Source organism: Lactuca serriola, chromosome 4, assembly GCF_051521515.1.
Source record: "Lactuca serriola cultivar US96UC23 chromosome 4, Lser_US96UC23_V15, whole genome shotgun sequence".
Classification (NCBI taxonomy): domain Eukaryota; kingdom Viridiplantae; phylum Streptophyta; class Magnoliopsida; order Asterales; family Asteraceae; genus Lactuca; species Lactuca serriola.
Genome location: NC_136411.1, coordinates 362003084 through 362018319, shown reverse-complemented (window position 1 = coordinate 362018319; position 15236 = coordinate 362003084). Strand labels below are relative to the sequence as shown.

At 37.6% G+C, this 15236-nt stretch overlaps 1 protein-coding gene across 1 annotated transcript in view; it reads left to right on the top strand.

The window, feature by feature from the left end:
• Nucleotides 1-14658, top strand: part of LOC145099727 (zinc finger BED domain-containing protein RICESLEEPER 2-like) — a 31295-nt gene extending 16637 nt beyond the window's left edge. The window contains exon 4 of the mRNA XM_079037249.1: nt 14446-14658. Within this exon, the coding sequence (XP_078893375.1) occupies nt 14446-14658 (213 nt within the window). The remainder of the gene's footprint in view (nt 1-14445) is intronic.
• The last annotated feature ends 578 nt before the right edge of the window (nt 14659-15236 follow it).

Here is a 15236-nt window from a genome sequence, read left to right as displayed (position 1 = left end):
TGTTTGATATTCGAAACACGTTTTATAATTCGTGTCGTGTTCGTGTTTACCAAATTCGTGTTGTGTAAACTCGTGTCTGACACGAATACACGACACGCAGACACGGATTGCCAGGTCTACTCCCTGCAGCTACTCAAACAAAGCATTGATCATCGGTGGTGGATAACGGTTCTTGACCGTCAACTTGTTCAACTCCCGGTAGTCGATGCACATCTGGTGTGAACCATCCTTTTTTTTGACAAAAAGGATCGGTGCTCCCTACGACGAGCTACTCGATCTAATGAAATCCTTCCCCAACAACACCTGGAGTTGCAAGGATAACTCCTGCATATCTAGTGGCACAAGGTGATATGGTGCCTCGGCAATAGGCGCCGCCCCAGGAATCCGATCGATCCAGAACTCCACCTGTCTCTCAGGAGGCACACCCAACAATTCCTCGGGGAAAACATCCGGGAACTCACATACCACTGGAACATCGGAAACAGAAACTGGCCTCTCAGTGACAACCCACGCATCCACCACATATGCTACAAAGCCCATGCAACCCTGTTGTAGACTCTTCCTTGCCTGGCGGCAGAGTCGAAAGCTAATCCCGATCTAGTTCCCTTGCCATAGACCTTAAGCACTCCTCCATTAGGGTCTCGTATCGTTACCATCTGACACTCACAGTTAATCATGGCTCGAAACAGGCTCAACCAATCCATGCCTACTATGACAAAAACATCTCCCATCACTATCGGCAATAGATCTATCGGAAACTCAACACTGAAGATCTCCAAAACACATCCCCAGAATACATCAATGGCAAAAACAACATGCTCGTCGGCTATAGAAACCCTCAATGTTCGAATCAGAACCTCGCGTCTAACACTAATGCGACAACTAAAGGATAAAGACACGAAGGATCGACTCGCACCTGAGTCAAATAACACCAAGGTAGACACATAATTCAGAAGAAAAGTACCTATATAAAACACAATATAAGTATAATAGATAATAACAATACCATAAATAAGGAGATACATACCAGAAACAACATCAAGTGATGTGTAGACCTCCTCCACAGTCAGCTAGAAGGCTCTCCCATGAGCTCTCGGAGCCTCGACCTTCCCCGACCGACCATCAGTAACTTACAAAGCAGCATGAGGCAGGAGCAGAATCCTGGGCTGATCCCTGAGTGAGTTGAGGACACTCGGCCTTCCGGTCGCCTGTCTGGTTGCAATGAAAGCAAACCGAAAATCCCTTGGGGCAGTCCTTCGCCATATGCCCCTCCTTGCCACATTTGTAGCAAATCCCTGCTCGACAAGATCCCTCGTGACTCTTGCCGCACCTGCCACAGGTACGACCCGTCTGGCCTCCTGCTCTCGTATCAGCGGGCTTAGCCCGCTTGGTCATCGGTTGTGACTGCACTGGACTCCTGTCTCTATCCTGAGACTCTCCCTCCTCTCTAGTTTGAATCTCCAGCTTAACCTCCCTCCTCCTGGCATTGGTCTGTAGCTCAGCCAATGTCCGATATGATGAGTTTTCCATGAACTACTTAATATCTTGCATCAAAATGCTTAAGTACTAGCTTACACATGCTTACTCCGTAGACATGTGTTCAGGGTAGAACATTGTCCTCTCATGAAACATTCTCGTAATCTCTTTCATTGTTTACATCTTCTGCTTGAGAGACAAAAACTCTAGGGCCAATTGTTCACTCTCCACCTGGGGAACGTACTCATCTCAGAATAATTAGGTAAACCTCTCCCAAGTCACTACTGCATGGTCTGTAGGAGAATAATTAGTCGTCACAAACTTCTACCAGTCCTTCGCTCCCAAGCGAAGCTGGTTCAGCGCAAATCGAACCCTCGGGTTCTCCGGGCATGAACAAGTATAGAAACATCCCTCGATGTCATAAATCCATCTGATAGTAGAAATAAGGTCTTCGGTCCCGTCGAACTCTGGTGGCTTCGTGTTGCTGAACTCTCGGAACAACAACGAGTCACCCCCTATGGCCTCGCAACTGCAAGGGAACCGGCGGCTGCGGCAGCGACATCCTCTGTGGTAGCAGCATAACGCTTGTAAAAAGTCTCAATCAACATGGTCTTAATAGACCCGAACATCTCTGGAATGGCCTCCCAATAGCTACGGCCACCTCCTTTACAATGATCCTACATATCTCCTCGTCACTGGTACTTCACCCCCCCCCCCCGGCAGGTTGTTACGGGTAATCACCATAGTCTCTCTGCAGCACAACACATAAATCATCAGGGACTAGCTAAAATTCTCACACAATTACCCACCCCTACATGCTCCTTAGTATCCTAAGGTTCTTACTTGGGTCACGTACAGATCCGGTGCTTTCAGTAGTACAGGTCCAATACTACCTTCCACACCAATCCGTAGTTGTCCCAAGTCCTCCTCCTATTATCCTAATTCACAAGTACTCTATCCCTCACGAATATCTAGCTACTCTCTCAGTAGACTTCTCCAAATGAACAACTAGGTATCCCTCCTAGATTACTCGTCACACACAGAGCAAATAGCAGATAATGTGAATCAATAATATTCTCCTATGCAAAGTTGATATGTGCATATTTAGCCATATGTTTAGTATAGATTTTTATCAATTATTAGCTAATTATTTGCATAATATGGACAAAAGGTACTTAGTAATGTCTTAATTATATTTTTAGTCCAGAAGACATGCTTGGAAGCAAAAAGGAAGTAGGAGAAGCAATCAGAAGCTGGAGAATGAAGAAAGAAGAACAAACCTGGAGCTACTTGGCGAGTCCAGAAGATACTCGGCAAGTTCCAATGAATGTTCGCGAAGTAATGTCCAGAATCCTTGTCGTACACGTATTTCTCAAAGGAACTTGGCGAGTTGGATACCTACTCGCCGAGTTGCCCCTGTTTTGAGAAAACTATAAATAGGAGATCTAATTCCGAATTGGGGACTTTCTGGCTTCTCTGGAGAATAACTTGCGACTGAGGAAAACCTTGGAGACCTGAAGAACCCTAATCTTTGATCTCTAGAAGACTCAAGGCGAATTAGGTTAAATTTTCCCCTTATTCTTAGAAGTGAATAATGTATAGATCAACTAAATTCGTTTTTAGCCTCTCTTATACTGTAATCATGAGCTGAATTTTCGTAGTTTCTGTTTAGGAAAGACCAAATTACTCCTATGGTTTGATTCATACTTTGATTGATTGATTATTGGTGATTTGAATAAATTAAGTTTGTTAAAGACCCTTATGCATTAACCAGAACTATTTTCTGTTATTTGGAAGACAATTAGGCTGCATGAATATCTCTTAATTGTTAACCTCATATGATTTTTGTGAACACTTTATTATATGCCTAGGATTAGTGAATATGAAACTAGGATTAATTAGAGAATGGGTAAATTAATGTGTGAGCTTGTTTGAGAAACCAACAAACAAGAGGTTAGTTGAATTACTAATTTGATTAACCAATTACAAGTCTTATTTAATCCAAATAATTGAACTAGGGAATTAATTAGTTTAAACACTTGATCACTGCTTGAATTGATTAATTTTCTAAGGGTTGGTAATAGCGAATGCGAATCTAATCACTATAGTTGGTAACCAATAACAATTAATTTATTACTTTATCATAAAATTAACCATTGGAGTGAATTGGTTGGACCTAAACAGAAATCCTTTTATTAAATTTGGTGAATTTTTACTTGTTTTAGTTGATTAGTTAATTGCGTGTTAGATGGTGTGCTTAAGTTTCTAGTATTGCAAAACTAGAGAAAACCCTCTTTCTATTACTTGTTTTATTTAGATAATATTAGCATTTATTTTAATTGTTTACCGTTCCCTGTGTTCGATACCCTACTTACCTGAACTCAACTGCTAATCGATAGGTACACTACCTTTCGTGTGTTTGTCTTTGTGTTTAAGTTAGTAGGATTAAAACTAGTTGGTTTTACACACAACAAGTTTCTGGCGCCGTTGCCGGGGAACGGTTCTAAATAGTGAATTTTATTTGCTAATTCTTATCATATATATATATATATATATATATATATATATATATATATATATATATATATATATATATTATATAGATAGTTTAATTTTTATTTATTATGTATTTTCCAAATCTCGATGCTTTTGATGCTTTTCTTGAGGAAGTAGTACATGAAATTGAGCAAGAAGATGTGGAGTATGACTCAAATGATGATTTGAAGAAATCTGGAAGATGGTTAGATAACTTCTTGACTAACAAAAAAGAGCAATTTGAGTTACAAGAGCTAAAGTTACAAGATGAAGAATTTAATCCAGAAAAAGATTTGGAGGAGCTAGAAAGGTTGCTAGTAGAGAGGTCAGATGAAGAACAAGAACAAGCTGAATTGTAGGAACCAAGCCGTGGTTTGACCATTACCACGACATGGTCCCCTGTTCTTCCGGTTTGTGTTTTGAAGCATGCGGTGACAATTCCAACTTTGGAGAATGTTCTAAATCACGATGCATTTATGATTAGTATCCAACCGGTTCCAACCCTTGTCAATATTCTTGGGTTTTATGAATTCAAGCTCGTTTGGCCAATTTTTGAAGCAAATAGCCAAATTTTACAATTTGGTCTAATGAAAATATTCAATGCAGTGGATGGATTGACATTGAGTTTATTGGAAGTTTATTAAGTTGGGAGTCCAGCTCAAGACTCGCACAAAAAGAAGCGCTTGCAGGAGGCAACCCGTCATTAGAGTTTGCTTTTCTTTTTCTTTCTAAACTTCTAGTATTTTGGGAGAATTTAGGATTTTTATTTTGATTTTTTTATTACTTGGTATTTGTTTTTGATCTTTTCAGAATATAGGGTGAGGGATAGAATGAACGAATAAAGCGTGAGGAATAAAACGTGGGATCGAGTCTAAAATGAGAAGAATGGGAGAATTGAGTCTAATTACGAGTCCGGTAATTAAACAGCTGAAGGGATGTGCTTTTACTGAAAAAAAAAATGAGGGGGAATATTGCTATAATAATCTCCTCAAACCCCATAAACAAACCTGAAGCAGGAGCTAATTTTATTTACTCAGTGCAGAAAACTTGTCGAGTTCCATTCAGATACTCGACAAGTCCATGCGAAAAAACCCGACTGTTACCACTTTTATCGATTTAACTCGACGAGTTACTCTTACCTTCAAGATTGGCGATTTGATTCCATTCGACATGGGCATTGTCTATATTTTTGAAGATCATTTCCGAGCATTTCCAAGAAGCTTTTTCCTCGATATTTTGGAGTTGTCAACCACATGAGACGAATGACACGCAAGGCATGGATGAGCTGTTTCCATGTCTAAAGTCAGCTGAAGATGGAGCTTTAACATGAAGAAGATCGACCTTGCCACTTCTATCCCAGGGGTGCTTGTTCCAATTCCCTCTTTACTTTATTTTTTCTTTATCATGCATAGCATGCAATGGGGACATTAGATAAATTAAGTGTGGGGTAGGGGGTTGGTTACATTAGTTAAAATTTTAGTTAAATTTTGAAAATTTTGAAAATTTTGCATTAAAATTGCTAGGGCTAAATTAGAAAATTTTGGTAAAAGCAATTAGGGTTCATGCTAGTATTATGTTTGATGATTTTATGAAGACCCAAATGTTTAGTTGAGCCAATATACGTTATAATGCATTTGTGGCCTCCCTTATTCTAGTGAAATCATGGGACAAAAACACAACCTCGTTTAGTTTGAGGGATGCAATATATTTAGCATCGTGTACCAGAAATGTATCCATGAAAACTAATACTTTAACCAATAATGTTTGAAGTGGAGCACCCTTGCTTAAGCATGTAGGAATTGAGTGAAAAAAAGTGAGGTACATGTAAAAAAAAGGAGAGAGAATTACAAGAAAAAGTTTGAAGAATTTTTGGAGCATCAAATTCAAAGTATGAAGATCAAAGATAAATTTTTTTTTTGAAGAAATTCAAAAATTGAAGATACCTAAAAATCAAAGACAAATAATCAAAGAAGTGAAGAATTCCAAAGAGCTCCATAGTGGTATCGAAAAAAGTTGTAATTTTTTCTAGATTATGTATGCTTGGGTTGCTTGATCAAAAATACCTTGAGGTTAGGAAGTTTTCTGCAGACGGATTCAGAGGGATGCATAAAATGAGCGTTGTTCAAAAGAAGTGGGTGAGTGTTTATGAGGATTATGAGTATTTAGAGTATGGGGTTCCTTAGAAAAAATTTTAGACACAAATGCATGCGTTGCGGTCTTGGCATAATCGCTGGGTTCGATTGGGATTGTCTTATGTGGTATTAGTATATTAAAATTCAGTTTTGCTTGGGGGCAAGCAAAAGTCAAGTGTGGGGTATTTTGATATGTGCATATGTAGCCATATGTTTAGTATAGATTTTTATCAATTATTAGCTAATTATTTGCATAATATGGACAAAAGGTACTTAATAATGTCTTAATTATATTTTCAGTCCAGAAGACATGCTTGGAAGCAAAAAGGAAGAAGCAGAAGCAATCAAAAGTTGGAGAATGAAGAAAGAAGAACAAACCTGGAGCTACTCGGCGAGTCCAGAAGCTACTCGGCGAGTTCCAATGAATGTTCACGAAGTAATGTCCAGAATACTTGCCGTACACGTATTTATCAAAGGAACTCGGCGAGTTGGATACCTACTCGCCACGTTGCCCCTGTTTTGAGAAAACTATAAATAGGAGATCTAATTTCGAATTGGGGACTTTCTGGCTTCTCTGGAGAATAACTTGCGACTGAGGAAAACCTTGGAGACCTGAAGAACCCTAATCTTTGATCTTTAGAAGACTCAAGGCAAATTAGGTAAAATTTTCCACTTATTCTTAGAAGTAAATCATGTTTAGATCAACTAAATTCGTTTTTAGCTTCTCTTATACTGTAATCATGAGCTGAATTTTTGTAGTTTTTGTTTAGGAAAGACCAAATTACTCCTATGGTTTGATTCATACTTTGATTGATTGATTATTGGTAATTTTATTAAATTAAGTTTGGTAAAGACCCTTATGCGTTAACCATAACTATTTTCTGATAATTGGAAGATAATTAGGATGCATGAACATCTCTTAATTGTTAACCTCATATGATTTATGTGAACACTTTATTATATGCCTAGGATTAGTGAATATGAAACTAGGATTAATTAGAGAATGAGTAAATTAATGTGTGAGATTGTTTGAGAAACCAACAAAAAAGAGGTTAGTTGAATTATTAATGTGATTAAGCAATTACAAGTCTTATTTAATCCAAATAATTGAACTAGGGAATTAATTAGTTTAAACACTTGATCAGTGCTTGAATTGATTAATTTTCTAAGGGTTGGTAATAGCGAATGCGAATCTAATCACTATAGTTGGTAACCAATAACAATTAATTTATTACTTTATCACAAAATTAACCATAAGAGTGAATTGGTTGGACCTAAACAAAAACCCTTTTATTAAATTTGGTGAATTTTTACTTGTTTTAGTTGATTAGTTAATTACGTGTTAGGCGGTGTGTTTAAGTTCCTAGTCTTGCAAAACTAGAGAAAACCCTCTTTCTATTACTTGTGTTATTTAGATAATATTAGCATTTATTTTAATTGTTTACCGTTCCCTGTGTTCGATACCCTACTTACATGAACTAAACTGCTAATCGATAGGTACAATGCCTTTCGTGTGTTTGTCTTTGTGTTTAAGTTAGTAGGATTAAAACTAGTTGGTTTTACACACAACAAAAGTCATCATGAATTAGACAACTCTAGCTCTAAATTCCTGAAATACCTAGCCTACCATCTAGCATGCAGTTATAATATCTCAAAAGTATCTCATCTCATAATATAAACAAGTAAGGGTATTTTGGGTAATCACCGTTCGAGCTCTGGCTGATTGTACACACTGCTTCATCTCGTTTCCTCTTAAAATCTTTTTCTCGTTTAGAAAATCATTTCTTTTTAGAAAATTTTTTCTCAAATCCTCAGTTTGAGTCCAGACGTTCCCACAGGTATATCTGAATCCCTCAAACCATGGCTCTGATACCAACTTGTAACACTCTAAAATTTTTCGTTTTTAATTCCACACAAAACATGCTTTGACAACTTTCATACTCAATTTATAAATGTTTCCAAACACAATCATATAAACTATTTGTCACATATATCAGAATCCTCAAAACATAAATCAACAAGTTGGTGTGTATGATCTTGCCGACGCCTTCCCGCGATCTAGAGATGTACCTGAAACACATTTCACATAACACTGTAGGCACACAGCTTAGTGAGTTCCCGAAAATACACACACAAATAATTGGTCATATGTCTCAATGAAGACCCTCCGGTCTCATGGCTTGGGTTGGACCCTCCAGTCCTGTATCTTAGTGAAAACCCTCCGGTCTCATAGCTTAGTTGGACCCTCTAGTCCTATCTCAATAAAAGCATAGAATAATATATAGCATAAATCACAAAAACAGAATGCATAATAACAAATATCTCAGTATAAGCACATATGACCCTCCATTCAGTAACACAAATAAGACACTCCGGTCGCACAGTAATTACCACTCAAGTAAGTATAACGAGGAGACTCACCTCGTAAGTAATTCAAGTATGTCTCATACTCAAAGTGTCGGTCTAAACTCCGCCTACCTATATCACAATCATCACTAATTAACAATTTGCATTAACAACTCCAAAGATGTTAAGCTAACTCCCCTATTAAATCTTCGAAAGGGTGAAAGACCATTTTATCCCTCCATGGTCTCCAAAGTCCACAACTTGACCAAACCATAAAATTGAAAACTTAAGTCAACATTCCATGTTGACTAAACTCGTCGAGTGCATCTATGCGACTCGTTGAGCTCCTTATGTTCTCGGAAAACCGGGAAGATTCGCATCAACTCGTCGAGTTGTCTCACCAACGCGTCGAGTATGTACAGTATCCAGAATATCGGGGGAAACCCTAACCAACTCGTCGAGTTCATTCAGATGTTTCTCTCATTCAGACACTTTTAAGAAAGACTAAGACCCCAAATTCTAGATCTAGCCTTCTAGAGCTGTGATACCGCGTAAAGTTGCAAGCTTTACGTCCATGCATGGCATTTAGGGGCTAACTTTGCCAAAAAAAGGCTCAACAAGGGGTTTAAGGCATGAGGATTGGCCAAAGCTTAATAAATATTGAGTCTTTAGGCCTAAAGGGCCTAATCGTATCCAGATCTGAAGTCTTAGCTTCAAAGCATGCTCAATATCAATAATGACTAAACAAGAAGCTAGAAATAGCCATAAACTCTCTAATGACGAGATCTAACAAATACGTGATCAAGGTGATAGCTTTTTACCTTTAGGTGACTACTACTACTGAATGGATGTCGGATCTAAAGACTCCTTCTTGTTCCAAGCCCTTTACTCTTCAAGTTTCTTCAAGGAATGCACCAAAAACACACACTCTTATCCTTACGCACTCTCTAAAAATGGAGGATAGCTCAATTAGGGTTTGTCTCTGGGTGATAAGGTGATGAGGGAGGCGAGGTAAAGGACTTAAGGTCCTTTAAAAAGGGTGCAAAACCTAAAAATTAGGGTTTCCACACTCAGCTCAAACTCATCATGTTCGGGCCACCAACTCGTCGAGTTGGCTCTAAAATCACACTGCTAATATCAGTCTCTACTCGACAATTTGGGGCCTCCAACTCGTTGAGTTTCCCTATCAATATGAATATACTAAACATTTATATTTATACCTTAGAGTCGGGATGTTACACTAATCTTTGAGTTGTACCCTATATAAGCATAATGTTAGCCTATTTCTTCATTTCCTAAGTCAGCCTCCACCCTCTAAAACCCTAGAATTCGTCCTTAAGTATTCATGGTGGTATCTATTGCTTATGGTGTCCATTTTTGGGGTATTTGGTCCATTTCTATGAAGATGGAGCTTGGTGCAAGGATGGGGATCAAGGAAGTGCTTATGGATTTGCCTTATGTGACTCATTTCCAACTTGTTGGAGGTATAAAGCTTTGAACTTGAACATTGATGTCTTAGATCTACCATTTATGAGTTTTGCTTTATCTTGTTGGATTAGGTGTTTAAGTCCATAACTATAATTGGTATGTACTTGACTCGATAGTAGCATGGTCCTTTTCGGTTGCCTTCACCATAGCAACTTGACAAGATCAATTATGAGAAAGAGGTTGCTAGATGATTTATTAATATATTATAAGAATAATATATTAATTGAGAAATCATATTATTTAATTAGTATTGATCAAAAATTAATTTGGAGATCAAAAGAGACTGATTAAATGTATGAGGATTGATATTGCAATTTACTGTTAGTTGCAAGTTGGGTTGTCGACTCCTAATAGAAGAGTTGGACGAATTCTATAGGAAGCCCGTAGAAGAATTCGTCCAAAGGGCCTTCTAGAAGGTTTCCATAGATTGCTTAAGGCCTAAGCAGAGAATTAGGGTTTCAGTCTAAAACCCTAGCAGCACAACTATATAAAGACCATTTGGCATAAGGTTTTCGGCCACTTGATTCCTAGAAGAAACCCTAGCCGAAAATCCTAGCCTACATCTTCACTCTCTTTATCATCTATTGCTAGTTGGTGTTTTTGACTCCATTAGAGGTGCAACAATTGAGGCACTAAGCTCTTGAAGGTCAAGATCAACCAATCAAGAAAGAAAAGGTATTCTTGTAACTATGTTTAAGTTATCAATTTCGAAAATTATATGCTAGATTAGGGTTTATGCTTTGGATAATAATTTGCATGTATAACTTGAGAAAAACTAAATCCAAAGCATTAGGGTTGCATGTGCACCATAGGAATGTTGTAGTGCTCAAAACCCATCAGTTGTATTAGAGCTTAAGGTGTTTTTGTATTGTACGATGTAATTGTATTGTTTCAAAGCTGAAAAAAAATTCGATTTTGGTCTCTGGCTAGTGGACTTGACGAGTCCTATGAAGGAACTCGACGAGTTAGACCAACTCAACGAGTCCATGCCCTGACTCGACAAGTTGGTTCGTTAGATGATAGATTTTTCAGATTTTTGGCCTAAGTTAGATTTGGATAATTACCATAAACTGTTTTAACTGTTAAAATTCTAATTTTCTGTTATGGTAATGATTATCCTCATCTAATTGAAGGATAATTGTCAAATTTTAAGATAATTACAAGTTTATATGAGAAATTAATTATTTGTAAAATTTGATTTGAATTTTCTTAACAAGTGAAATGGATAAGGTCAAATTTGTGATAAGGATAAGTTATATGGTTAATTTAATTGCTTTAAAATTTGATCTAGTAGTTTTTAATAGTTTCAAAACTTTCCCTTGAGTTTAAAATACAACCCGTATACTATTATAATATTAAAAGCTTAATACTTATATATATATATATATATATATATATATATATATATATATATATATGTATAATATGAGTCAGTCTTACCGTTAGTAGGCCTCATTCACAAAGCTGGTCTATAAGGGGTGTTTAAGGAAGCGGCCTATAAAATGACCGCCATTGGGTATCCACTCTTACCTACTGCAGTCTTGACTAGTGGAGGGTCGTTAGCTGAACGGGTAAGATATGACATTAATTCCTCATTAATAAGTATAATGAATATTATAAAGTAACTAAATGTTTTTATAAATTCCCAATCTTAGTTACTTTAGGAAAAATATGAAAATGATGCTATTCCATGAAATTGCACTTTGCACCTTTCCAAGTCGTTAGTGGAGCGGGTGTGGTTAACCGACATACTAACTTGGACTAACAAGGGTAGCGAAGGGTAGCTCAAGAAGTATCATGGATCAATGGAGCGTGTGTTGTTAACTAGCACATTGATTAGGTGGTAAATGACTCGAGAGTGCCAAGCTAATTTGCATGGTTATTCACACCTTGTTTGTGATCCTCAGTATCCCAGTCACAAATTTGAAGGGCATAATCGATATTAAACATGCCCTTGAAAAATGTTTAATGAATCTCAAAAGAATCTAGGAATTTGGTTTCATTTTAAACCTAATTTTTCATTTTGTTTTTCATGGTGGAATTGGTAAATCGTACTTTACCTACCTTCATATAATTTGCAATTGGATTACGGCATCCCTGTTCCAAATTGTGAATTATAGTGTTGGGTCCTAGCCTTAATGTAACGCCTGTGTTTATGGGCTTGTCATTAATGTTGATATAATAGTCTAGGTTAACCTTTGTAACCCGTTTTGAAATAATAGAAATGTATTATTTGAGTATTATGTGTTGTGTGCTTAATTGTGTGTCTTAATTTAATTAAGAATAAAAATAAGCATCAAAATGAAATTTTAGATAAATCCGATATCTATGGATAATGTTGTAGTAGTTGAAACGAGGTTTCCGAATATATAAAGAATGCCGAAATCCGAGTTATAACGAAGAAGTTATGACCTGTCGAAGTTTCGCGACAGAACCGGCAACGCTGAATGATGTAAAAAGTAAAATTTACATTAGTGAGATATTTAGCTTTATTGATCTAAACGAAAGTCGTAGAGTTCGTTAAACCGAGAGCGTGCATGAAAAGAACGCTCAAATCTGACTTCGTATGAGGAAGTTATGATTTTTCGAAGTTTCGACTTAGCGGTATGCACCCCGAATACTCGAAATAGAGATCGAGTGATATTTAGCCAAAAATTTCTAAATGAGAATTGAAGATCTCATCGATATTAGTCCAATGATAAAAAGACAGACGAAAACGGAGTTCAGATGAAGGAGTTATGAATTTCAAATAGAGTTTTCTTGTCCCGGCATACTAAAAATAATATATAAGTAATATACTTATAATATATTAAAAATCAAGTCAAAATTAGCCAATCGAGTCTAAACGAGAGTTGTATAGCATAATCTCACCTTCGCATCGATATAAAGAACGTCGAAAACAGAGTTCGTATGCGAAAGTTATGAATTTCTGAAGTCCGAGGCGCGAAACCCCAAAACTGTCAGATACCACGACGTGGCAAGCAGTGCCAAGACGTGGCCAGTCTTCTGACACCTCCGGGAGTCCCCCAGATGCAACTTGTGATGACGCATGAAATGACGACCAATCCCACGACGTGGAAAAAGGTGCCACGACGTGGCAAGGGCCAGTTTTGCCCTATAAATAGATTTGAAGGGTCAGCCGAGTTTGGTAGCTCATTCTCTCATCTCTCACCTGTATTGCATCGATTTACGTGCAAAGAAGTACCCCCGAAGCCGCGGTATCAATCTCGAGCCCCGAAGCAAGTCTCGAAGCCCCGAAGATCCCGAGAAGTGCAATTCCCGAGCCGAAGCTCTGCTCGCGAGAAGCCCGGTTTTTGTGAAGATCTTCCAGATCTACTGAAGAATACTACTTCTGCAAGTCGTAGTGCTGTCCGATCATCTTCTGATCAAGTGAGTGTGTAGTTACTTTCTTCTAAAGCATAACTATGAATTATTTTATATGATGTACGTGTTATGTGTATATTTTGTTGTTGTATTATATTCACTTTCTTCTATCTCATAGATATGATTTATTCTATATGAAATACGTGTTATGTGTATGTGTCTCATCTGTTGATTGGAATATGTATTGAATGAGAATGCTATACAGGTTTTAAACTATGTATAAAAATATATATTTTATCTACTAATATGTTGGGTAGAACATGGGTAGATAGTTGGTGTGTGATAGACAGATGAGAGGCCTCGATGTTGTTGTTGTTGATCTAGTTATTCAGCGGAGTATGGATAACGACCACAGACTCTTTCTAGACAGTCCTGTGGAACGCTAGCAGGTTCATAACTTGTAGCTGTTGTGAACGATGTGTTCACCGGTGTACTCTATCCCCCTCATGGTTGCCTTTAGGATATCTATTGTTGAGGAAACCCCTTAGCAGTAATGTTTGTCCCGATGAAAATCCTATATTAGGTCCCTTGAGATAGATGTTGTTTTAGGGACGTAAAGTGAGGATAACGGGAATGGGTAATCGAGTTATTGTTGGTTGGTGAAATTAAATATAATTTATTTATTGTGGCTTGAAAACCCAATATGCTCACCAGGCTCCCAAGTCTGACCCACTCAGTCTTATTTGCATTACAGGTAGTGGCGCGAGGGCATAAGATGGTTGAATCATCAAATTGTTTTGTTTACAGTTCTATATATGTATATATTTGTTGAATGACTTGTAATGTTATCGTTTATGCTTTATGGTCTGTATCGGAACATGACATCCCGAGTTTTGATTATATAATGAAAATGCATCTCTTGATGAAATGCTTTCATAAATATTATTTTATCATATTTTGTTTTGGGAACAAATTCCGCAACTCTTTTAAATCAAAAGGATTTACTCTGAAATTATTTTAAAAAGCATAAATGAAATCGGTCTTTTCTGGCCGTGATTTTGGGGATGTTACACTTAATATTTCATTTGGGTGTTATATTAAGGATTGCTTATCTAATCTAATCTTTTTTCCTTTTCTTTTTCAGATGTATGGCTCAAAAAATGCTTCTAGCTCAAACTCCTCAAGCTGCTTTTCTCTTATAAACATTTTTGGGAGGGTCACTTTCGATGGGTCCAATTTCAATGATTGGGTCTGCAACATTTGCATGGCCCTTCGATACGAAGAGAAAGAATACATCCTCGACGAAAAGCTCAAAGAGATAGATGAAACCAAAGCTTCTGCTGAAGAAATAGCTTAGTATAGGGCTCACAAAAAGGACGAGACAAAGGTGTCGTATATTATGGTAGCCACTATGACCCCTGAGCTGCAGTGGTTTTACGAGTAGTACTGGCCTTACGAGTTGTGCTAAGATTTGATGGAAAAGTACCATCAACGTGTGTGTCATGAAAGGTACGAGATTTTTGCCTCGTTGATAACGACCAAGATGAAAGATGGAGAGTCCATCACGAGCCACTTGCGAAGGATGCAAAGGTATGTGGATCGTCTGCTCAAGTTGAATGTCAAGTTTGACGAAGAGTTGGTGATTGATATTTTTCTATACTCTTTAACTCCCTGTTATGATCAATTCAAGATGACTTATCATATGAACAAGGAGGAAGTCGCCTTGAGCAAACTTCAAGGTCTGTTGAGAACCGTTGAAAGTGGGTTGAAAGGCAAAGCTGTCGCAACCACTCCTACTGCTACTGCTCCAGTCCTAGCTATTGGACAAGGTATGGGGAAGAAGAGGAAAGCTCCCTCTAAGAATCACAAGGGAAAGTCTCATGATGGATCTTCTTCAAATGGATCCAAAGGAAAATGTGGTTCTGCTGCTCCTTC